At 51.7% G+C, this 23,093-nt stretch overlaps 8 protein-coding genes across 8 annotated transcripts; 3 read left to right on the plus strand and 5 right to left on the minus strand.

The window, feature by feature from the left end:
- The first annotated feature begins 247 nt into the window (after positions 1–247).
- P170DRAFT_439253 (Eisosome component PIL1/LSP1 family protein) lies at positions 248–2,045 on the plus strand. Its single transcript, XM_024849800.1, has 4 exons — positions 248–378; positions 524–660; positions 736–919; positions 985–2,045. The coding sequence occupies exons 1-4, from the start codon at positions 261–263 to the stop codon at positions 1,596–1,598; spliced, it is 1,053 nt and encodes a 350-aa protein (XP_024700806.1). The 5' UTR covers positions 248–260; the 3' UTR covers positions 1,599–2,045.
- Positions 2,046–3,374: 1,329 nt separating this feature from the next.
- On the minus strand, positions 3,375–5,375 carry P170DRAFT_245124 (bZIP transcription factor). The gene is made up of 2 exons (XM_024842977.1): positions 4,811–5,375; positions 3,375–4,058 (listed from the first exon to the last, which is right to left on the minus strand). The coding sequence occupies exons 1-2, from the start codon at positions 5,073–5,075 to the stop codon at positions 3,490–3,492; spliced, it is 834 nt and encodes a 277-aa protein (XP_024700807.1). The 5' UTR covers positions 5,076–5,375; the 3' UTR covers positions 3,375–3,489.
- A 1,821-nt stretch (positions 5,376–7,196) lies between these two features.
- P170DRAFT_245155 (uncharacterized protein) lies at positions 7,197–8,032 on the minus strand. Its single transcript, XM_024842978.1, has one exon. It carries the CDS (start codon positions 7,808–7,810, stop codon positions 7,361–7,363), a length of 450 nt encoding a protein of 149 aa, XP_024700808.1. The 5' UTR covers positions 7,811–8,032; the 3' UTR covers positions 7,197–7,360.
- A 455-nt stretch (positions 8,033–8,487) lies between these two features.
- P170DRAFT_512187 (uncharacterized protein) lies at positions 8,488–9,408 on the minus strand (the record flags this gene model as incomplete). Its single annotated transcript, XM_024854964.1, has 2 exons — positions 8,488–8,994; positions 9,113–9,408. The coding sequence occupies 2 exons, from the start codon at positions 9,406–9,408 to the stop codon at positions 8,811–8,813; spliced, it is 480 nt and encodes a 159-aa protein (XP_024700809.1). The 3' UTR covers positions 8,488–8,810.
- On the plus strand, positions 9,068–12,881 carry P170DRAFT_439256 (transcription factor domain-containing protein). The gene is made up of 6 exons (XM_024849801.1): positions 9,068–9,650; positions 9,712–9,845; positions 9,905–10,323; positions 10,383–11,055; positions 11,128–11,682; positions 11,740–12,881. Exons 1-6 carry the CDS (start codon positions 9,519–9,521, stop codon positions 12,653–12,655), a joined length of 2,829 nt encoding a protein of 942 aa, XP_024700810.1. The 5' UTR covers positions 9,068–9,518; the 3' UTR covers positions 12,656–12,881.
- Positions 12,882–13,048: 167 nt separating this feature from the next.
- P170DRAFT_512189 (kinetochore-microtubule binding complex subunit SPC105) lies at positions 13,049–18,348 on the minus strand. The gene is made up of 4 exons (XM_024854965.1): positions 17,976–18,348; positions 17,537–17,897; positions 14,200–17,478; positions 13,049–14,144 (listed from the first exon to the last, which is right to left on the minus strand). Exons 1-4 carry the CDS (start codon positions 18,216–18,218, stop codon positions 13,360–13,362), a joined length of 4,668 nt encoding a protein of 1,555 aa, XP_024700811.1. The 5' UTR covers positions 18,219–18,348; the 3' UTR covers positions 13,049–13,359.
- A 253-nt stretch (positions 18,349–18,601) lies between these two features.
- Positions 18,602–20,018, plus strand: P170DRAFT_439258 (40S ribosomal protein uS17). The gene is made up of 3 exons (XM_024849802.1): positions 18,602–18,849; positions 19,235–19,473; positions 19,636–20,018. The coding sequence occupies exons 1-3, from the start codon at positions 18,675–18,677 to the stop codon at positions 19,702–19,704; spliced, it is 483 nt and encodes a 160-aa protein (XP_024700812.1). The 5' UTR covers positions 18,602–18,674; the 3' UTR covers positions 19,705–20,018.
- Positions 20,019–20,135: 117 nt separating this feature from the next.
- Positions 20,136–22,354, minus strand: P170DRAFT_413787 (uncharacterized protein; the record flags this gene model as incomplete). Its single annotated transcript, XM_024846993.1, has 3 exons — positions 20,136–20,764; positions 20,966–21,937; positions 22,012–22,354. 3 exons carry the CDS (start codon positions 22,352–22,354, stop codon positions 20,250–20,252), a joined length of 1,830 nt encoding a protein of 609 aa, XP_024700813.1. The 3' UTR covers positions 20,136–20,249.
- Between the last annotated feature and the right edge of the window lie 739 nt (positions 22,355–23,093).

A 23,093-nucleotide genomic window follows, 5' to 3' on the forward strand; every position in this document is an offset into this window, starting at 1 on the left:
TCAAGAAACATCCTTTAGGTTGCACTTCCCATCTCTCGCAGCTCGTCTCGTCTCTTCTCTCTCTCTCACCCTTTCTCTCTTCCTCCCCCTTCGCCCTCGTGTGTCGCCCTTCCGTCGCATCCCGTGGCCTTCCCTCGTACACGTCACTCCTGCGCAAAGGAAACCCTTGATTCAAAGATACCGCCTCGTCCGATTCTCAACCATTCCGACTTACTTTTTCGAACCTTCTTTTCTTATCTGCACTGGATCTAGCTTCCACCATGCATCGCACCTATTCTATGCGCCAGTCGCGCGTGCCGACCGCCTCGCAGATCGAAAACCCGCCCCCGCCATTGTCCACAACCAAGACTGGCCGATGGATGGGCAAGGGTGGCTTCGGTGAGTATTTTTTTTTTCTTTACTGTGAAATCGAAAGTCTTTCCGCCATATCCGATTCCGATTGAACGCCAGACCACCAGCGATCGAGTTAAATGACAATTGCGACGGGATCCCCGGTCATGATAAGCATAATAACGAATGTAAGCAGGGCACGCCTTCCGCAAAAACGCCGCCGGCGCTTTCGGCCCCGATCTTGCGCGCAAACTCTCCCAGCTGGTGAAGATGGAAAAGAACGTTATGCGCAGCATGGAATTGGTCGCTAAGGAACGTATGGAGACTGCGGTAGGTCGATCATTTTCGGATCGCGCGGATCAGTCTGGGTTGGACGCATTGAAGCTGATATGAGCCGATCTACAGCAACAACTCTCCATCTGGGGTGAGAACTGCGACGAAGATGTGTCCGATGTCACCGACAAGATTGGTGTCTTGCTCTACGAAATCGGAGAGTTGGAGGACCTCTACGTTGATCGCTACGACCAGTACCGTGTGACCATCAAGAGCATCCGCAACATCGAGGCGTCCGTGCAGCCTAGTCGGGATCGTAAGTCCTAATCTTGTTCCCTTCCTGACCTCCGAGATCTAGTTGCTAATATGTCATGACCATAGGCAAGCAGAAGATCACCGACGAGATCGCCAAGCTCAAGTACAAGGACCCCAACTCGCCTCGCATCGTGGTTTTGGAGCAGGAGCTGGTTCGCGCCGAGGCCGAATCGCTCGTGGCCGAGGCTCAGCTCTCGAACATCACCCGCGAGAAGCTCAAGGCTGCCTTCCAGTACCAGTTCGATGCGCTGCGTGAGCACTCCGAGAAGGTGGCCATCATTGCGGGCTACGGCAAGCACCTCTTGGATCTCATCGACGACACCCCGGTCACTCCTGGCGAAACCCGCACGGCGTACGACGGATACGACGCGAGCAAGGGCGTCATCCAGGACTGCGAAGAAGCCCTGTCTAATTGGGTCACCTCCAAGGCTTCGGTGAAGTCCAGCCTGTCCACTCGGACTCGCACCCTTTCCCAGCGCCAACGCGACAGCGTCGCCAAGAACCGCGAGGGCGTTGACCTGTCCGGCCAGGACCAGCCTCTGCGAGGCGACCGGGACTCGTGGTTGCCCGCCGATCAACACCAGACCTACCACGACGTGGAAGACGGCGAGGAAGTGACCAGCACCCTCGACGGCGAGCCCCGGGGTCGAGAAGAAGAACGCGAGCCTGTTCAAGTTTAAGCACCAAACCGAACAGCAAGGAAACTAGGGCCACAAGAGCACACAGCTCACGTTGGGGGTGTTGCTCTTCCTTTAACAAATATGTTCTTCGTCTTTCACGCTCTGATACTCCGGGATTGGGAATCCCTGCTTGCGTAATGTGACTTGTTTCCATGATGATTTTATGTGGACTTTTGCAATTCCGTGAATTGTTCCATCCCCTCTCTCTTACTTAATAATGAGCCTGGATGATCTCAGACTGGACTATGTGGAACATGTTTATATGCATTTGGAAGTCCGTCGAGTCGAAGTCGAAGGCTTGGGGTTAATTGTTATAATGTAATACTACGATCTGGGAGGGTTATATTTATTCCTTGGTTGGTTGTTATTGATTGAATGACTGCGTTTATTGTCTATCAGGTAGGGGTAGGGAGTACGTTAGTAATGAATGTTCGAGTTTCTATTGCCTCTGCTTCCATTATGAATTAATTGTTCTTCTAACTGGCCGGGTTCTACTTCTCTTCCCAGTAGAAGAGATACATCCATTGGTCATACAGACACATTACTGACTTCCCCATCGAGGACCTCGATTTTGAAAATCCACCTGTCTCCATTGACAAAAGAGGAGAGTGTTTACCAGTGCAAGAATAAAGCATTTCCTTGGCCTGGAAGTAGGGCCATTGACAGCTAATGCTGTGTTTCTAGTTTGTCTTTGACCATCAAACTGCAGACCGATACCTAGCTAGAGTCATAAAAATAGTTGCTCTAGATGAGTAGAGTATATACTAGAGAGAACAAAGTATTATAGAGTTCGCAAGGATGCAATTGATTCGAACCAGCCCTTTCCAAATGAGTATATGTAAAGGTAAAGGCACCACCTACCGATCTGAGAACACAGTTGAACTGCCTGCCACACCATATACCCTGCGATGTATGAGGAACACAACCCACCCACCTACCTAATATCCTGCAGAAACAGGATCAAACCTGCAAAAAGCGGACACACGACCCGCGCGTCCGCAAAAACCCCAGTCCGGCGTGGAAGTCAGGATCGGCCGGGCTCAGAGTCAGATTGGACCGACTGGGTCTGCACACCTCGCACCCTACCTATCAGAGCCGCCGAGCGACAAAAGTCCGGACGATCGATTCCCTGGACCGGAATTAGCCTCGAATAGCCGGGTGATGTCAGCGCGGGCGTTGAAGACGTGATTCCCCGGATTTGGGACTCCACTTCCTCCTCCTGGTCTTCAGTCGGGCTGGGCTTGGGCCGAGGGATTCCGTGTTGTGCTCTGAGTAGGATTCTGTCTGTGTTGCTTCGTCGGATGGATCTTGTAAAGAATCGTGTCAATGTCAATTAGATCAGTCGGATTGAATCAAAAATAAGACTACATCTCGTCAACTCCACTAAGCCCCGTCCATTCCATTCCCTTCCCATCCCTTTCCATACTCCGGCGGGCTACAAGACCTTGGAACAAAGCCTTCCCGCCAAACAACCAAGCCACTGGCCTGCAGGGATAAACATATCGATAAAAAAAGCCTGAATATATAACTGACGGATCCGCGCAACTCATACTGGCACTCGTAGTGAACAATAGGAAACGAAAAAGCAAAGGCAAAGGTCATTACATCGTCACGTGTCTCCATCGAGGTGGGCGGATCAAATCGCCCCGATGAAAAGAGCATATAAAGACAGATAGATCATGCGAAAAAAGCAAAAAGACTGGACTGGAAACCATGGCCATAAGAAAATCCGATAACAATGAACCCCGATATATAACCCTCACTTGAGAATAGAAGAAAACTCAAAGTATGTCTGGAAAGTAGTAAAACGATGTGATGCAGGCAGATAAATAAGAGTTGGACAATTTCAAATCAGAAGAAATCAAATCAGAAGAGCTTTCCTTTTGAGTCCTTAGTTGTCGGTACCCACGCCCTTCTTTTTTGGCTGGATATGTTTTTGCCCGCTTCCGGCGGAGTTGTTCTTTTGACTCGAGGCGGGAGGCTCGCTGGGAGGTGGCATGCGACTGCTCGAAGCATCGTGTTTCTCGGTCAACAGGTTCTTCAGCCACCGGTTTTCCATCTCAAGTTGAGCCACGCGGGCCTCTAAGCTGGCGTTCTTCTCGGTGGTTTCTCGCACCGTACGTTCGAGCGTCTGTTCGCGCTGCTTCTTCTTCATGCGGAACCGCGCACTGGCGGCGGTGTTCCGGCGTCGTCGATCCTCTTCGGCGGCGTGGCGGACATGCTCTTCCTGGCCGAGAGCGGAGACGATGTGGTCGCCGGAGATCTGCGTGCTGTATTTCGTGTTGCCGATTTGTCCGTTCGGCGGTGATATAGAGGATGAGACGTCCGAGGGCGTCAGAGCCCCCGGAGCATGGCCCAGGTCGTCAGGAGGGCCATATGAGATGGGCGGATAGATTGGATGAGCAGAGTAGGACAACATTTGGTCCGGCAGGGTGTAGTTGATGGATTTGTTCCCGGTAGCTGGTCGAGGTGTACGGTAAGCAAACTGGGTTGAACGGGAGGATAGATGGAGATGGAGAGAGTTTGGAACGCAACGCCTCAAAAAGCCAAGGAAGAAGAAGATAGAAGATAAGGTGGAAGGGAAAGGCAAGTCGTATCGGGCAAAGCGGTATTAAAGGGGGCGATCGAACCCTTGGAGTGAGGATCACGATGGCAGATGCGCGGATAAGGGACCGACAAAGACAAGGTTTCCGACGATGTCATTGGTGTGAGGGATTGCGTGCTCACGCCCTCGAAATACCACCAACCCCCGAGGGACGAGCCAACCAGGACCGATGCAAAATTAAAAACAATAGCGCAAGAGACCAAAAGGATCACAGGAAATCGGCATACATGGGGAAATGAAGCCCCCCGTTGGCAGGGCGGAGGCCGTGGGAAGGGAACAACGGCACCACAACACCAAGGCGCGGCGCGGTTACAGAAGGGAGATGGGGATGCCAGCGTAGCTTTTGGCCAAGATTCCGCCAGGGCCAGCTGGACGGTTCGCCCAGCACGCAGGTCAAGAATTAAAAGGGCCTTTTCTTCCCCAGAAAATCCCGAGATGGGAGAGCTCTCGCTCATCATGGCGCCCATGCCGTAAGACCGAGGCAAATTCAGAGGACACGCGAACCAGAGGGCAGGCAGATGGCGCAAACGATGCAACGTTCAGGCTCATTTATTCACAACGATCCAAAAGGGAAAAAGAAAAAGGAAAAAGAAAAACTGCGACTCACCATACGGGTACCCTCGCACATCGATCGGGCTGCGTTCGTCCTCGATACTGTCGTAGGAACTGACGGACAGACCGCCCATTCCCTCGGTTTGGTCGTAGTCCATATTCAAATTCTGGAGCGGCGGTGCCAGGCCAGCAGAATCGGCGTCGAAGGAGTACTGTCGACTCTTTGCCAGGGCGGGATCGTGTCGAGAGAGAAGAAAGTTGAAATTCTCGAGCCTATCGAAGCTGGAGGCAGCCTGACGAGCGATTTGCTCATCTGACATATTGGCTGCGAGGAGGATTTTAGAGCTGCGTCTGAGCTGCTCCTCTTTTCTCTGGCTTTTTTTTTCGGGGCCTCTTTTTTTTTTAATTTCGACCTCTTATTTTTTCCCTTTTTCGAACAAAGTTTGGGGCAGTACGCAGTAATTTTCTGCTGTTCCCCCGTTTTAAATTACCTCACTAAATTGAGACGCCTTTGCCTTTCTTGCTTTAGAGCCAAAGACGCAAGAACCGGGAGTAGATGATGCCACCGGCAGGAATCCACTCGGACCGATTGTCAAACCCCAGATCAGCTGGAGGCGTCAGGGAAGGGAAGCAAGGCGACGGCGAGAGGGGCAGCAGCCGGCAGGGATACACGAGATGCAAAGATTTCACAATTGAGAGAGAGGTGGATGGAGAGAGGTCAAGATATCCGGACTACCTTCACTTCGACAAGTCGCATAACGCGGGACGGTTAGCCACGTACGCAAGAGAGAAGAACGAGAGAGCACGAGTCTTTAAAAAAAATAATAAATCCCGAGAAGGAATTAAACAGAATAATGGGAATCCGTAATGAAAATAAACCAGCAGAATATTATTCGAAAACTTCGGAGGAAAAATACCAGAACCAGATTAATTGCTTCGGGACGGGACAAAAAAAATAAAACCAATAAATGTAAAATCCAAATAATCACAGACGGGGAGGGGGCAAGGAATGAGGAAAGGAAGGACCAACGCAAGAGGACCTGAGCTGGGAATGGAATCAGCGACGAGACCGTGAGAGAAGCAATCGGTGGTGATCGTCTCATGCCCGCCCACGGCTTAGCGGATGATCTGATAGAATGGAGAAATGTCGTGATCGCGGCCTGTGGTTCGTCGGTTTCGGCTTGGGCGTCGCCTCGGACTTACTGCGGTTCACCGCTTTGGCAGGAATTCAGAGGGAGGAAAGAAGCCTTCAGGGCAGAGGAAGTAGAAATAAGAAGAAAGGAATCGATCGGAATGCGAGCTGTCGTCGCTGCTGTTTTTAAACCGGCCGATCGAACAGACCATTCATGCCCTGAAGTACGGGTTCGCCAGTTGCTACACGCGGCATCGTCATCTTCTCGGAGGAAGTGGGGGTCAAAGGGGGAAAAGGGGGAGCTACCTGGCTGGTACCTCGCTGCCACTCCCGACGACGCCCTCGCACTGACGCTCTCGAGGTACCGGGTCGGTACCTCCGCGGTCTCATTCATCCATTCATTCATTCCCTGGTATCTGCACCTGCTCTGCCGGTCGAGCTTCCGCCACCCACGAGAATAATCTCGACCGCACGAACTAAAAAAACTAACTTCCCAAATTAATACCCACTCCCCATCTGCATCCATGCCGGAATTATTCGACTTGGGTCTAGCGGAACAGTCCGTCCGGGACTAAATGCATTGGTCAGTCCATGATCAATATCATATTGCCAACCAGGAAACGCCAGGCTCCACTACCATCGCCGTTGATGGTCGAGCCTTTGGCTTGGACTCCTCGGTCGGTTTCATCTCATGCCGACACGAACAATGACGCGGTCGGCCCCGATCATGCCCTGGAAGCCTACTGCGCCGTAGTACTATCGATTCGGACAAAGCTTGGCATCGTTCTACTGCCTGCCGGACTCCTACTTCTACTACATCCTACTGCGTCTGTCCACGAAGGGTCTTCCACTCGTCACGCTCGGGTCCTCTCCGCAGTCTCATGTGTAGTCAATTCGATGATCTGATGTCCAGCTGCCTGTTTCTTTTTATCCGAACTTTTCCCCCGAAGGATCCAACTGACCCAGGAACGACAATGCCGTCCATCCAACCCCCGGGCTATCACGAACCGAACGCGGATGCCGAAGATGACGCTGGGAAAGAAAAGGAGAGGGCGTGGGGGGAAAGGCCCTCATCTTGGTCCGTAATCGGGTCCGATCCCGAAACCGTCCTATGGAGCGCAGTCCGCAGTCACGAACATACTTAAAACTTCGATCCCAATCAGTCTGGCGCGCATTATTGACTTGACAGCCTTGTTCGTCCCACTATTGATCTCGTGTCCATGGGTCTATGCCGGCTCTCAAGTCTCAGATGTCGACGGAGTACTCCGTAGCCTGAACTGTGGATGAGCTCATGGTTGATGCTACATGGGCCCTTCGGCCGCCATTGCTCTCCCTGTCCGTCCGGTGCCTTTCTCTTACCCACTTCATTTTCTAGCCGGCTGGTAGGTCCTCGACGATGATTCGGTCTCCGTCTACGAAAGCCCTGTTCTCGCTCCTCGACCGTTGGATGTCCGAGGATTCTATTACCAAATATCAAAGGTCGTGGCAAATCACCGGGCCTCGTCTCGCCAACCGGTGTGTGCCCCCCGGCAGAGAAAAGCAAGTAATTCGCGAAAGTGGCGCGTACCGAATAGAGTGGCGGCTTCGGATAATATGGTTGGTATCGGGTTCATAGAACCATTCTTCTGACCGGCCTGATGTTATTGCCCAGGAAGGCAGTTGGTCAGACAGCCCGGCATCCTTCTGCACGATGCCGAGTTTGTCTCGTGTGACGCCCACGCCGACCCTGGTCATTTGATAGCTGCGATTCTCCTTGGCTGGCGATGCGACCTGAGCGAGAAAAAGAAAAGAATTGAGCCTACCCGTTCTTATAGCATGACCAGTCGGCTGATCCGGGCGTACTCTGGACGGCGCATACTGGGTTGCCGGACCTCGATGAGAAAAGGGAATGCTGGGATGGTGTGATTGCAGGCAGCTTCCCATCTTGAGGTGCGACGAAGTCCGAATTGCGTGAGTCTGGCCTGAGAATCCAGGCACTCCAACGCAAGGGACTCCCGTGACCACGAGTCTTGCAGGTCCTTCTTTTCGTGGCCGGAGAGATCGACGGGCGTCAGTCCATCACCTCACATCCAAGAATGCGTGCAAAGTTTCTTCCAGGAAAGATGAGAGCCCCCACTTTCGCTTGGCTGCTCCCATTGCAGAGATTTAGCTCTAGATACCGGGAGACGGATGCTCTTTTTCTTCGATAGCACGCGAGGACCTTGCAATGGATTTCTACTCACCTACCATCAACCAGAACCCGATATTGATCTCAAAAGCAGTCGCTTTCACTCCATCCGGTGTGTTGATATTGTGGTTTTACTTTGCTTGGCCATAGTCTGCTCTGTATGTCTAACCCTTCATCCGCAGGGCTCATAGTTTCCGACGAATGACGACCCTTGAATCGAATCGTATCAATTCATACCCACCGAACACCTTCGCAGAATTGTCACTGTTTTTGTCTGCGCGAATCGCTTGTTGCTCATCGCGGAAAACAAGCTGCGTGGCATCGAAAACGCGAACCCAAGGTCCTCTTAACGCAATGCTCTGTCACTGCGCCCGGGTTAAAAGTCTCTTGGTCGGGGCCATTGGACGATCTGCTAGTGTGAATCCATGGAAATCCTGAAAAAAGCAGGAGGCTCGGTCTCTCGGACATGGAGCATCGTACAGAAGTACAATTTTCAGTCAAACAAGACACTATAAACCCCAGATCGCCATGGAGGCATTGCCTCGGGATTACAACGTTTGGTACAAGCGCAACGCCGTCTAGCCTGAAGATGATTGCCTCATTCTTGTGGTTGACTTTTTCGTGGAGGAGCATATCGGTTCAATCGTTCCGATTCATAAACATTTAAGGGAGCGGCAACAAGGTTATTTTGTGGCTTACGGCACTCTGGGCTATGATTTGGAACCCAAGGCAATCGAGGAACCAGGACAGTGACGGTCAGAACCATGGATATGCGTACATGCCGAACAGGTACAGCAATCCTATAGCCCCGAGTGTAGTCGGGAAGTAGTTCAGATCAACGACGTGAGGACAATAGACGTTGATATATCGATCATATCTCCGGAGACGATCCATCGGGGCCCCATCGTACCGGACGGAAGTCATCGATGCCGACTTCCGACTAATCCCAGGGGACGCGCATTAATAATGCCTCTGGACCCTCGGTTTTCGGCCCAGAAAAAAAAAGCAAAGAGGCGAAACGAAAAAACAAGAAGAGGAAATATTCTGTCTTCACGTACTTTTGGGATTCGCTTTCCAGATTGTACCGGACTGCTCCGTACGACCATCGGAGGATCGCTGACCGTTTCTTCGCAGCAAACCCAAGATTGATGGGGCCGGACTTTTGCCAGTCGATCCGTGTGGCGCTGTCAGTCGCCCGCTTTGTGCGCTCCTCCGCGACCTCATCTTTTTCTCCTCTCGGGCCTGCTGGCTGCTTGTAGCGCAGACTCCGCTCGGGGCTTTTTCGGATTCTCTCTCTGATTTGTTTTGTTTTTGTCCTCTGCCCTTGGATCAGCGTCAACCCGCCACCGCTCATCCCTAATTTCCGCCCCCGTATGCTCTTAGTTTCGCTCTTGGCACGGGGATTTCTTCCTCCGCACTTGTTGTCCGCCGGCACAGAGCCTGGAAGAACGACTGAAAAAAGCCATGCAGCATTCGGCGCTGGGCGCTAGAGTGACGGCGTCTTTCCCGGGTCTAGATGGCCAGCCTGCTGCGCAAAAGAGTACTAGATCCAATAATAACGGACCAGAGGCTCTAAATCGGAGACGTAACCCGCTGGTAAGACTACTATGCTTCCTGACTGTGTTTAAGAGACATCTTTATAAACACCACCTTCTAGGCATGTGAGTTGTGCTACAAGAAAAAGATCAAATGCGAGGTCGAGGGCTCCAGCACGTCCTGTATCCAATGTATGCGTCGTAACGTAACGTGCAAGTTCACCACGAGGAAAGAGAAACGAGAGAATCTAAAAAGGTATCCATCTGCTAATAGACCCTTAGAGAAGGGCACTGCTTACTAAATGATTCGTTTAGAACGCACTATGTCAAGACCTTGGAAGAGCGTCTGAAGAAGACAGAGTCGTTGCTCATAGCCGCAGGTCTTCTGGACGAAGAAGCCATAGGCTATGATGATTTGAGTGAAGATGAGGACGAGGAGTCATCAGAAGACGAGAGTGACGTCGACACCGATCCAGGCTATCCTTGTCATGAGAGTGGGCGTAGCTCTGGTGAGTTGACAGGAAATGACGACTCAAGGAATCCAGATTACATGCCCGGAGATCGAGATCCAATGTCGATATCATGTACGACTGATCCGGCCAAACCATTCTGCTCATCAAATTCAGAAGGCCAATCGAAGAAAGGCAAAAAGCGCCCACACCCTTGCGCCAACTCTCGAGAGCAATGCTGTCCCCCCATCAGAGGAGACTCGAAGGAAGATTCACGATATTACGGTACCTCATCCCGTTCTTTTTCCCCTCCTGTGAAGTCACACGATGCTAACTATTTACAGGGCGAAGTTCTTCGTTGTCAATCTTATCGCGCGACGGGATTGAATGGATCAAGAATAAAACAGGCGGAGCAGCAGTTCTCGCTCCCATATTTTCCAACACGAATCATGATAGTCCCTGGAACTACTGGCGGCCCGACGTTTTCCACGACGTGTTTTCCTCCAAGGTGTTCAAACCGTTACCACCCAGAGCAGAAGTGTTCTCCCTGCTGGGGGACTATTTCCGCACAGTCAACCGATTGTTTCCGTTGTACCATGAAGAATCATTTATGCAGCTAGTCGAATGGCAGTACACGCAGCAAACGTGTGACGATGCAGCGCGCTGGGCCAGCATCAATATCATCCTTTCATTAGCCTATGAATATCGATTTTCCAACAGCCAAAAGTCCGAGAAAGACCGCGAGAAAGCTTGGCTCTACTATAAGAATGCCATGTCCGTGTTTGCCGAGCTGACCTTGCGACGAACCGATTTGCTGAGCGTGCAAGCCCTTCTGGGCGTGGCCCTTTTTCTTCGAGGGAACTCGGGCACCCAGTCCGCTTTGCCGACGATAACAGCTGCCATCAGATCGTGTCAACGGATGGGGCTCCACCGTGACCTTCCAAGATCACACCTGTCTGCCGTCGAGCAAGAGCAAAGAAAGAGGGTTTTCTGGATTGCGTATATCCTTGACCAAAGGTAGGTCAACTTTCTATGTCCCTCTGACCATCGGTAGTGCCAGCAGCGGTATGGCTAACTAATCTAATGCAGCTCTTGTATCCGAGTGGGCAGTTCGCCAGCTCAGCATCCTGATGATTATGACGTTGGGTTTCCTACAGAAACGCCCGATGACAAATTCGTCTCATTCAACAACTTGTCGTTCTTCCGACAATTATGCCATATGACTGTGATCAAGAGCCGAATATATTCCAAGCTTTATGCCGCTAAAGCGCTGCACAATAAATCTCCGACGGAGATTTGCGGCATCGTGAGAGAGTTGCACGCCGAACTGGAAGAATGGAAGAGCGCAGACCCATTCCTTCATCAGAACTTGAAGCAGCGTGGAGCAGGTGATGATTTCCTCATGGGATTCGCCTGCGCCGGTCTGCAGTTTGTATATTATAACTGCCTGATTATGATCCATCGGCTGCCTCTCGTCATTCATTTTGCCTACATGCATCGCCTCGCTAGCGGAGGTCGAGTGCAGCCAGACTCCATGACCATATTGAGTCAGGCGTCTTCCTCGACTGTGATATGCGCCCAAGCTGCCCGGGACACGTTGAAGTTGGTGAACAACCTGCCGTGGGGCGATGTGGCATGGATATGGTACGCACAAAAACACCAGAGCCCAAGTAATTATTCTGACCACTAACACCGTTTCAGGTCTCTACTTTACTATATCTTCCTCGCAGTGATGACTATTTTCGTCAGTATTCTTCGCGATCCCAAGAACCCAGACAACAAAAATGACCTCCATTCCTTGAACATGGCTGCCACCTTCTTCGCAACGCTCATTCCCGGCGACCGACCCTGCACCTACGCACGATTCATGACGCGAATGTGCGCCAACTTCGAGCGGATCGCTCGCATGGTGCTCGATCGAGAGCAGAAAGCTCTGAAACCTGGCGAGAAAGGCCACTCGGGACATCCATCGGTCCCGACAAGGGGGATGGACACAGCATCTGCCAAATCGGACGATGATGAGCAATCTTCCACATCTTCGTCTCCCCCAGTCCACCCAGCCACATTAAACGGAGTTAACATCCCCAACCTAGAGGGCCTCCCACGCATCAATTCTTCTGGTTATGTCGTACCCGACAGTCCCAGCGACACTCCAGGCAATGACACCACTATCCCACTCAACACCTCAATTCCTCAACCACCACCACATTCTCATCCTCCTAGCAATCCCCAACCAGCACCGACGCCTACCCCTCGCTCCCAACCCCATCCTCACCCCGCTAACACTACGTGCCTCGAAAACGTGAACATGCTCCCTTTCTCTATCAGCGACAACCTGGCCCCCGACCTCTGGCAGATTCCCTTAACCGCGGACTGGGAACTAGGCAATCAATTCTGGGGTGGTTTCTTTGGCCAGAACTTCGGCGCTCCGGGAGCCAGCGCCGAAACCGGAGCTCCAGGGGCGGAGAACATGCCTCACTCTCAGCCTTCTCAACAACCTCCCATGAACATGGGATTCGACTTCCCTGCCGGGGTAGGTCCAGGAGGAGGTGGCTTACCGTTCGGAGCGCCCGCCCAGCCGATGTGGAGTTATGGGCCGTTTTTCGATCCCTTCTAGGCGATTGTTTCGGTCTGTCAGATACATGGATGATAGTCCGGTGGGATAAGCACGTTAAGCGGGTTTTTATTATTCACTTCTGCATATCGTGATACGCAGACACGTTACATGTGAAGAACAGGCATGATGAGATTGTACAGCGACAGGCGAGGAAGCAAAAAGGAGCGAAGCAAGCAAGCATAACATTTGGAAATAATGAATGACGATAGTACCTTTAATAAACCAGTTTATTGAACTAATTTCAAGCCCACTTCTTGTTCCATTTACTACCTTTTTTTTTTCTTTTTTCTTTTTTCTTTTTTTGCAGGGGATATACATTCCCTCGGATACCTCAAGCAGATATATATCAAGCACCAAAACACAAATAAGTTTGCAAACTAGGACTTCAATTCTCTGTACTAAAGAAACCCGACCCTAAACCCGACCCTCAAAAGAGAGCACAAACAATCGCTAACATCGAAATAAAATAAAAATGAAAATAGGTATTCAGCAATTTGACAAACCCTAAACCCACAATCAACTACTCCGTAGCCCGAATAACCCAATCAACCCATAAAAACAGCTCGAAACAAAAAATAATTAACAGAGAAATAAAGAAAAAGGCCCCAGTCCCCAGAAACTCCATTCCGATTTCCTTATCCAGTCCGTGGTATCTTCACTTCACTTCACTTTCACATCAACTCAAAAACATCCCAGAGAAACGCTTAAAAGACCGTCCCCGTAAGCTTCTGAACGGCGTTACTCCAGACTCCGCCGCCAAGCTGAAGCCCGGAATCCTTGCCGCCCAGCTGTGTCGAGAGGATCTTCTGCATCTCCGACTCGGACAGGCCGCTGCCATTTTGGAAGCCGTAGACTTTACTGGCCAGGACGTCGGTCTCGAAATCGAGGGCGCCGACGGACCCGGGCGCCGAGTCGGGGGCGGGGGGGACCACGCGGGTCTTGACGGCGAAGTCGACGTCGATTCTGCGAGGCGAGGAGGTCTTCTTGGTGGGGTTGGATGCAGCGGGGAGGGTTTGGAGGAGGGTGCAGCGGGCGCGGAGGGATGGGTGGTCGTCGGATTCGGAGAGTTTGAGCTTCGTGACGCCGCAGAATTCCAGCATGCGGGCCTCCTCTTCGAGGTTGAGCATGAGGTCCCATGCCTCGGAGATGAAGCGGAGGAGGTGCTTGGGCGCGACCTTGGGCTGCTGGATGCTGGCGATGTGGTGCTGGAGGGATTTCAAGACGAGCAGCGCGATGGATGAGAGCTTGGGGGGTTGGGTTGTGGCTTTGGCTCCGCTGCGAGGATGGTATCTCAGTTCGATGGGGGCGCCCATTTTGGCGTCAGAGGATTGCTCGGCGTCCTTGTCGCTGTAGAAAGCTCCGGGGTGGAAGGTGAGCTCGAGCTGTTCCCGATAGGACATTGTGACCACCGGGCCTGGGGGCGTGGAGGGAGAAGATGCTGCAGAGACGATCGACCAGCCTGTTTGGCGCTCAATATTGTGTACCGAGTCTAGAAGAATTAGCAAAACGTCCAAAATGTAGTTATAGTCCCAAAGCAGACTTACTCTTCAGTTCGCTGATCTCCTTCGCGCTCCAGCCACGGCATTCTGCCTTGACCCGCTCTGCTTCTTCGATTTGAGCCACAAACTCAGCCTTAAGCTCTGAACCGGCTTCAATCGTATTGGTCTTGTCTTGAACCTCATCTTGCATTTGCTGCAGCTGCTTTTTCTTCGCTTCGATTTCTTCCTCGACCGTAGAGAGCTTTTCCCGCGCACCGCGCAGCTCGTCCTGGTCACAGTTCTCCATCTCGTCGGCCAATTGTTGCAAGGTTGTAGCCTCTCCCTCGAGGGCAGCATGCTTCTCGACAAGCGCAGGCACGACTTCGTTCAGGAGCGTCTCGTGCTTCGACAGACGGTCTTCGTCGGCCTTCATTTCCTCAACGTGATGACCCAGACCGTCTTTCAGGCCCTCAAGCAATTTCATCCGCCACTCGTACCACGTAGCTTTGCTAAGCAGTCGAGCATGCGTCTTCACGTTTCGGAACTGGTTATCCATCAGAAGGCGGATATCAGGAGCCGCGTTCATGTACTCCCGGAATAGGGGTGGGTTGTCGGCAAATGTCTCCGTCTCGATGGAACGAATGACCTGCCTGCCCTCCGAGATGTATGATTTCAACTCCCGACACGAATGCTGGTATAATTCCAGCATAGGCACGGTGCAGACACCAGCAGCAACACAGTCCTCGAAATTGGCGGCGCTGGACCTATCACCGTTCTCGCTGGAAAGTCTAGCCGCTCTTTTACGAGCACTATCGGGCGCTGTTGTGTGACGTCTTTTCGTAGTGTTCAGCTCCATGAAATGAATGTTGGTCATGTTCAAAAAGTCCTGCAGCTGAATTGGTTCAAACTCCGGTTCCGGTTCTTCAGCAGGAGTATCATCCGCGGGCTCAGAACGGGGCGTAGCATTTTCCGCCAGGTCTTCAACGGCTGGGTTGCTTTGTGGCTCTTGCGTAGGCGTTGTGGTCATCTTCAGAGGTGATTTAGACGGCGTTGAGGTGCCAATGGTCTTACGGGGCGACGACCGACGGCCCACGGTTTCATCCTTCGTGGGAGGTGCAGGAAGTTTGATGCTCTTCACCGGGCTGGCCTGGGAACTTCTAAAACGTTTGGGCGTATTGTCTAGCTCCTCATCGTCTTGGTCCAGCTCTGCCGGTCGTTTGCCAAGAAGGCCGCGAGCTGCACCAACATGCAAACTCTTCCGGCCCTTAAGTTTATTCTTCTTCGGCGTGAGACTCGAGATCATGTCTTTCAGGTTCGACGTAGCATCCTGGAGAGGAGGAATATGACCGTCTTCTCGGTCCTCTTCTTCCTCGCGCTCGCGGTCAACCTCTTCGTGGAGCTTCACGGGATCTTCGAAGCGTACTCCCTGATGGGGCTGGGCTTGAGGAACAAACTCCGGGGCTTCCTCACCAATTGATCGGCGCTTGTCTAACATAGCCGCCACTCGAGGGGAACCAAGCCCTTCCTTGTCAATTCCAAGCCCAGAGGAACGTCTCTTTCCATGAGGCTGGAGAACGAAGAGAGGCGTTGATTCCCCTGTAGCGCTGGCACCGAACAGGCTCTTGCGGCCAGGAGACTTCGGCTTATGTGCTGAGCCCTGAAGCTCGGGCTGAAACAGCTTCTTAGGGGACGCGCTTGGAAACTTCCTGTTGCTCGATGGGGGAGTTTTCCCTGGGGTCTCTGGACGGCTGAGCTGCGGCGTAAACTGTTTGGGAGGCGTTACGGACGTCTTCGATTGTGACATTTCAGGCGTGTGCGAAGTTGGCGTGTTTGGCGCTTCAAGACTCAAACTCTGCCTCGTGCGTCGAGACCGTACACTGGCCAAACTAGGGCTACCGCTCTCCGAGGCAACAGCGGCGACGTGGAAAGAGACGGGAGATTTGGCGGGAGACTGTGGCACGCTCTCTCGGATAGGAGAGCTACCCAGTTGACCGGCGTCGGATTCCATTTCCATCACCTTTTTCGCTTGGTCCTTGTCCTCGGCTTCCACTTCAGGGGGCAAGATTTGACCCATGGCAGTGGTAACTTCCATACCCGCAGTCTGGTCGTCGTCGCCATCATCTCCATCTTCTTCTTGTGGGAGGTCCTCTTGCTCTTCAGTCGCCGGAAGAATGCCGCCAACAGCACCGGTTATTTCCATTTCTGCGCCCTCTTCCATGGGCTCTTCGTCATTGTCCGATTCAGGCAAGTTCTGCGCTCCATCAGCAGAGTCTGGCTGAGCGCTGCTTTCTCCATCGGGGTTATAGCCCGGAGCGAATTTCTTCAGCACTCCACCAACCACAGACGTAAACTCCATAGTCATCTCCTCATCCTCATTCACGTTGCTTTCAGCGCCGATAGATTTCGCAGGAGAGGGGGCTTGTGCGATACCTCCCACTACGTTGGTGAGCTCCATCGTTTGTTCGTCGTAGCTGGTCTCCTCGGATGTGGACTTCCGACGAGCGACACTTTGACGGCGACTGGGCGGTGGCTTAGACAGAATGCCCCCAATGGCGTTCGTAACTTCCATACTGAGGTCATCGTCTTCCATCTCACTGATTGCATCGGTGAACGCTGTATCCTCCACTGCTTGGTTGGCCTGATCGACATTTTCCTGACCCTGAGGGGCGTCTAGGTCTTCCCAGTCAAAACTTTGTCTCTCGCCCTTCTTAATCCAGGGTTGGAAAGCTCCAGTTATTTCTTGGTCGGCGATTTCCATCGACATATCCCCATCCTCGTCGTCGAAGCTTTGTGTTCCGGCCTCTTGGGCGGCCTGCCGTAGAGCGTTGTTCAACCGATTGCTGGAAGTGGTGCTCTCCGAGGCATCGGATTGTGCGGTCGCGGCCGACCGCATCGTCATATCGTCCAGGCTCATCGCCGTGCTTTCTCCATCGAAGCCGGAAGTGGATGAGTTGTCATCGTCATCGTCATCGTCATCGTCCCTGGCAGAATCCTGCATTCCGACGTCTTCTGTGCCATCCACGGAGCTTTCACTGAAGGGACTTGAGGACATGTCCTGAGAAGATCCCATTCCATCGTAACCCGGATGCGACGGGCCGTTCTTCAGTCGCTCGAGGTCAGGGTATTGTACGGGGGAGAAGGCAATGTCGAACTCGGCATAGCTGTTGGGTGAGGAGGCCGGTTCGGTTTGCGGCGCCTGTGCAGCTTCTTGTGCTTCGGCATTCGCTAAAGACGATGCGCGGCGGGTAGAATTGGAGGTAGAGGATGAAGTCGAGTCGTCGGGGATTTCCACCACATTCCACGTGTGCAATGTTGCCTCTGGTGCGAAAGATACTCGGCGATTTGCTTTGGTATTTATTAGTATGTAAGAGTCTTGAGGAGTTTGAGGGAAGCCGAGACGCACCCATGGATTTTCGGCGGGCTTCTCTCTGCTGCAGAACAGCCTTCCGTTCTCGTTCTCGTCGTTCCTGTTCTTCGCGCTCTCTTGCCGCAGCCATTTCATCGCGAATCGCCTCTGCATTGAATCCATCGAAAGGGTTGGCGCGTTCTTCGGAGCTCGATGGCGCTGACGGATGGGCGGGGGTATTGAGATCTATCAGCAGGCCTTCGCTGCCCCCATTGTTCACATTCCAGTCATATTGACTCTGATGTGCGCCCTTGGCGGGGGTTCGTCGGCGCGTTTCCTCGAACGAAGGAATATTCCGTACCGGAGATACGGGGACTGTAGGTTTTAGGATGGATTTCAGCGGCAGAGCTGCGGTAGACTGTGCGGCGACAACGTTCGGTTAATTCATCTGCAGGAGCAACATAAAAATGTCCCAGGGTGGGGTGGAACGAAGTACCTTGCGTCGGTTGCCATTGGAGTCCTGGAGCGCATCTAAACCGCCGGGTCCCAAACTCTTACTGCGGGATTTCTTATCCTTACCCGGCAGTTTCGCAGAACCAGCCACAGGCTGTGAGGCGCTGACATCGGTCGAAGTATTCTCCTTGTCCAGACCGGCGGTCAACTTGGATCGGGGGACATGAGCGATGGAGCGACGAGATCGCGGGCGAGCGGACCCCGCGGAGTCACCTCTGGAGGTCATTTCGGGGAGGGGAATTCAGGGGAATCATAAACAGTCGCCGGCGTGATCAGCAAAGGACGGAAAGGTGGAAGGTCGATGTTCAGCCCCGCAAGATGGAGGATGTGGATCAGGCGATTAAGGGCGACGGCATGGTCCAAAGGCAAGAAGCGAATGCGACGTGCTCGCGGAGGACAACAACTTGCCTACTTGGGACTCGTCGGGGGCGGCGCGTCTCCCGGCCGGCGCTCATGTGATCTCCGATGTAAACAAACCAAAAAAGCCCTAGCCGAAGCCACGCCATTCCCGATCCGGGCTAGCGTCGCCATCGCACACTCCCACACTGAATAATCCCGCTAACCGTCGAATAATTCTTTCTCAACATCGACGTCGACCACCGCAGCCCCGACACCCCCCTTCGCGACGAATACCCCAACACAGCTCGACTTCGCTTCCTTGTCGAACTGAATTCTCGCAACAATGGCGACCGAGTTGACCGTCCAGTCGGAACGTGCGTTCCAGAAGCAGCCTCACATCTTCGTCAACCCTAAGACCAAGGCCAAGAGCAAGAAGGTCGGCCAGGGTCGGAGATGGTACAAGGACGTCGGTCTGGGTTTCCGTACCCCCAAGAACGCCATTGAGGGCAACTACATCGGTATGCAGGACCTACGCTCAGATTTCATCTTTGTTGCTCGGGATCTTCGATTTTGATACCCGGGGAGTGGCGGATAAGGGAGAACGACCAGATTTCTCCGGAGGTTGGGGATGAGAATCAACGAGACTGCGACAGTATCCTGAGATGAACGAACTGGTTGGCGACTACGACGGATTTGTGGCGATGGAGTAAAGCGCTCCGAAAGAGATGGGATAAAATGCACAGGGAAAAAAGAAGAAACCTCCGACACCACCAGTTTTCGACATCTTGAATACTCAGCGCGAACTCGATCGGTTCTCATCTTCCAACCATCTCCCCGCGATCGAATCAAATCCCTTCAGTTTTTCTATCCGAACTGAACAAATCGCTAATTTTAACCCAACAGACAAGAAGTGCCCCTTCACTGGTCAGGTCTCCATCCGTGGCCGTATCCTGACCGGCCGTGTCGTCTCCACCAAGATGCACCGTACCATCGTCATCCGCCGTGAATACCTCCACTACGTCCCCAAGTACAACCGTTACGAGAAGCGCCACAAGAACCTGGCTGCTCACGTTTCGCCCGCTTTCCGTGTTGAGGAGGGTGACTGGGTTACCGTCGGCCAGTGCCGTCCTCTCTCCAAGACCGTACGTGCATACCTTTGTTGATTGGGAATCGGCGAGAACCAGGGTAGTCGAATCGCTGCGCTCTCCGTCTCAGCGATGACATGAAATATTGAAGACTACCTGGGACAAGCCGATTCTGGCATAATTTTTTGGGCAGAATCAACTAACATGCCTCTTCTCTAGGTCCGTTTCAACACCCTGCGTGTCCTTCCCCGTACCGGCAAGGCCGTCAAGGCTTTCAGCAAGTTCTAAGCGTGTCGACGTTGAAGGGGGTGTTTCCGATAGGTTGAAATAACCTAGGGCAGCGGCGTGAATGGATATAAGCGAACTAGTTTAACGGGTTGGGATTGTTTCACGATTTCATGTCCCTACCCTTTGAGGAGATATCCAATGAAATAAAAAAAGCTTTTTCGATCCTCCCCCTGTGATAAGAGTTCCACTAGTGGAGATCGCATCTCGGAAGAAGGCATTCTTATGCGTGACAGTTCTTGTGTTGGTTTTTTTTTTATCCTCTGTTCTACTTCCCAATACTGTACGAGTTTTGGTGTTTCATTTGATGACTTCCATGACATTCGTAGGCTCTACTCGCATAGACCAATCAATCCTCGGAGCTTTAATCATACATGTAGCGATCTTTTCTTTTGTCCGTCCACGTCCTTCCCACATCATTTTCATCTTTTTCTCCTTTCCATCCTTCTCTTCCATAAAGTTTCGACCCTTCTCTTTTCGCGTTTCACAACACCAGTGGTTCTCAAAACCCAAGACGCAACGGATTCAAGGTGCAAGTATTGAACAAATCACCCCCAAAAGCGCAAGACCCGTTCTCTATCAGCGGCGAATTGATCGTGCGGGTTCTGCCTTTTTGGAACACTGCCACCCTGAGCGGTGGTCCGCATATCATTAACGGTGACTATGGGCTTGGGGACAATTTCCTCTAGGTCGATCAAAGCAGGGGGCGATGAGCCGAAAATAGACGGCTCGTCTTTGATGCGCGAGGGTTGAGAGCTAAACACTTTGTAAAACTCATCGTCTGAATCGTCGATACTGATTGCTGTCTCGGCAGATGAACCTGTTTGTTCGGAAAGTTCGGAGGGGAAACGATCTTTGTTATTTCTTTTTCCTTGCTGAGCTATCCATTGCTTGGTAGCTCCATCGAATAGTTTAACGACTGCTGGGCCAGGGCTAGGTGACTGAGAACCGGGGCTAGGTGGCGGAGAATCAGCGGCTGAGAAAAGATCGATCGGTGTTCGAGGGTCGTCGTTTGTAACGGTTTCTTCGTCCGACTGATGGATGCTTTCAGGGAACCCAGGACCTTTAGGATTATCAAAAAGCTCGGGGAAGTCAGAGATGCCAGACATGCCGGACTGGTCAGGGAGTTTAGGGCCTTCAATGCCTTCAACCTCTTCAACGTCTTGAGAAAAATCAAGTATCTCAGACATGTCAAGCATTGCTTCATCTTCAACACCTTCAGGGAAATCAGGAAACTCAGGGGCTCGAGAGATTTCTGAGCGACCAGCAAGTTCAGAGACATCAGGTATATCAGGCACGTCGAGCATTTCTTTATCTGCAGTGTTGGTCGCTGGAAGCAGGTAATAACCATCTTCCACACCCCTGTGGAAGTCTTCCCAGGTTCCTCTTCTCTTCATCCACCACGAATAAAACATGCCCTGGCTAACGTTCTTGCAATATTCATAGGGGACCTCTAATTTAAAAAGAAGTCGCCCAATTGTTGCCCCGGTTTGATAATCCAAGGACCCAGGGCCGCTTCCTAAAATTTGATGTAGCGCTAGGCCTGTTCTTGAAAATGACAACATATTTTCAAACTGCAAAAAGTCCTCAATTTCAGGGTTCTCACGGGAAATCTTTAACAAAGAACTCGCTTTAAACGAGCAAACGATTGCTGACTTAGGGATACTACCCCAAACAAGATATTCCGCGGCCCCGTTGTAGAATTTGAACTTAAGTTTCAATGTTTTTACCAAGGTTTGAGCACAGTATATCGGTGTATTCAGCTTTTTTTGGTCAATAATTGAGACGATAGCACCCTCTCCGTTTCGCAAAGCCCGATGCATTGGCGCCAATATCGTCCTAGATGTTGAGATAAACGGGGAGAGGGACTTTGAGATTCTGACATGGTTCTCTACGAACCTATGGAATTCACCTTGTGGGAGTTCATGGGGATGAAGATACTCAGTACCTTCGGCAAAGAGCCCAGCCTGATAAAATCTTCTCGAATTGACCCCTTGGGAGTCGACGTTCGACCACCGATACAGTAAAGGTGGCAGTTCGTCTGAGATTTGTAGATCTGGGTGCACATTCCCCTCTTCGAAGCAGAACAGACATATCTTTTCGCCTGCTGTAACAAGTACTGGGGCTTGGGCTTTGTGGTTTTCATCAGTCCTATTGGTTTTGTCTGTCGGATAGATCTCGGGGGTATGTGCCGGCTGCTGGTCAGGTTGAAATTGAGGTTTTCTTGCAGCTTCAGCTTCAGCTTCAGGTTGAACTGTGTACTACTTCCGTGTTACTATTAAAGTCTCAAATATGTTATTTTCAATTGACTCACTGCAGTATGCTCAAGTTCCGAGTTCTTAGATGGCCGAGCTTTGTAATTCGAGGTACCAGTGTCGTCCGTGTCTTTCTCAATAAGCTGGATGTTTAAACGCTGAGCAATCTGTTGGATTCTCCTGAGAACAGGATACCAGGGTCCTCTATCTTTTGTAAAAGGTGACAAATAGACAGCTCCCCATAGATAGTCACCATTGCGTTTCATGGTCTCGACCTGGCTGTTGAGCGTATTCCACGGAATATCAGCCTTATAGCCACTCTGTCGGATTTCAACCTCGAAGGAAGTATTGAATATCTTTGTAAATGCATAGTTGTCTTTTTGAAAGAATCTAACCATGCAACAAAGGAACAGGCGCTGCTCAGTAGTCCATTTATTCTGAGGCCTATTCCAAGTAGCGTCCGGGACGAGGAGGTCCATGATTGAAAAATGAATAGTAGTTGGGTGAAGGGATATGGAATAGAGTCTAGAGGTGACAGAATCGGAGATAAAAGAAACGAGGGGTCTAGATAAGAGCTCTAGATGGGAATTGAACGAGATTGAAAAGAATGAGCAGTGCAAGGTGAGGTGAGAAGATGAGATTGACCGGGATGAACAGAAAGGATTCAAGTCTACTTGGTAATCAAGAGACAGATTCAGTTGCGGTAAATTCAGTTGCAGTCAGGTAAGGCAAGACATGGTTTCTGTCTAGTGTTGCTGTATGGATTACAACCGTCAACACTGGTCGATGAATGAAGCAGAGGAAGCAGAGGTAACATCATGTGGGGTAAATGAGCAGCGACTTCAGTTGTCTAGAGTGAATGTAACCCGGGGAAGTGGGATTGTGGTTGTGGCAACACTAGTAGTACTCGATAGTAAGAGTCTGAAGAAATATACAATTGAAATCCTCGGGATCATCAGGTGTTACGGCGACCATCAGCTGATAAGAGCCTCAACGGTTGATCTCCGCCGTTATCACGAGAAGAAGAGGTCGATCTCGAGATGCAAGCCAAGTTACATAAATAATCCCTCCATATCCTCAATCTTGAAGCTGATACTCCGTCCAGAGCCCAGGGGCAACTCGTGCACGCTAGGCTGA

This window comes from Aspergillus steynii (assembly GCF_002849105.1).
Source record: "Aspergillus steynii IBT 23096 chromosome Unknown P170scaffold_7, whole genome shotgun sequence".
Taxonomy (NCBI): Eukaryota; Fungi; Ascomycota; class Eurotiomycetes; order Eurotiales; family Aspergillaceae; genus Aspergillus; species Aspergillus steynii.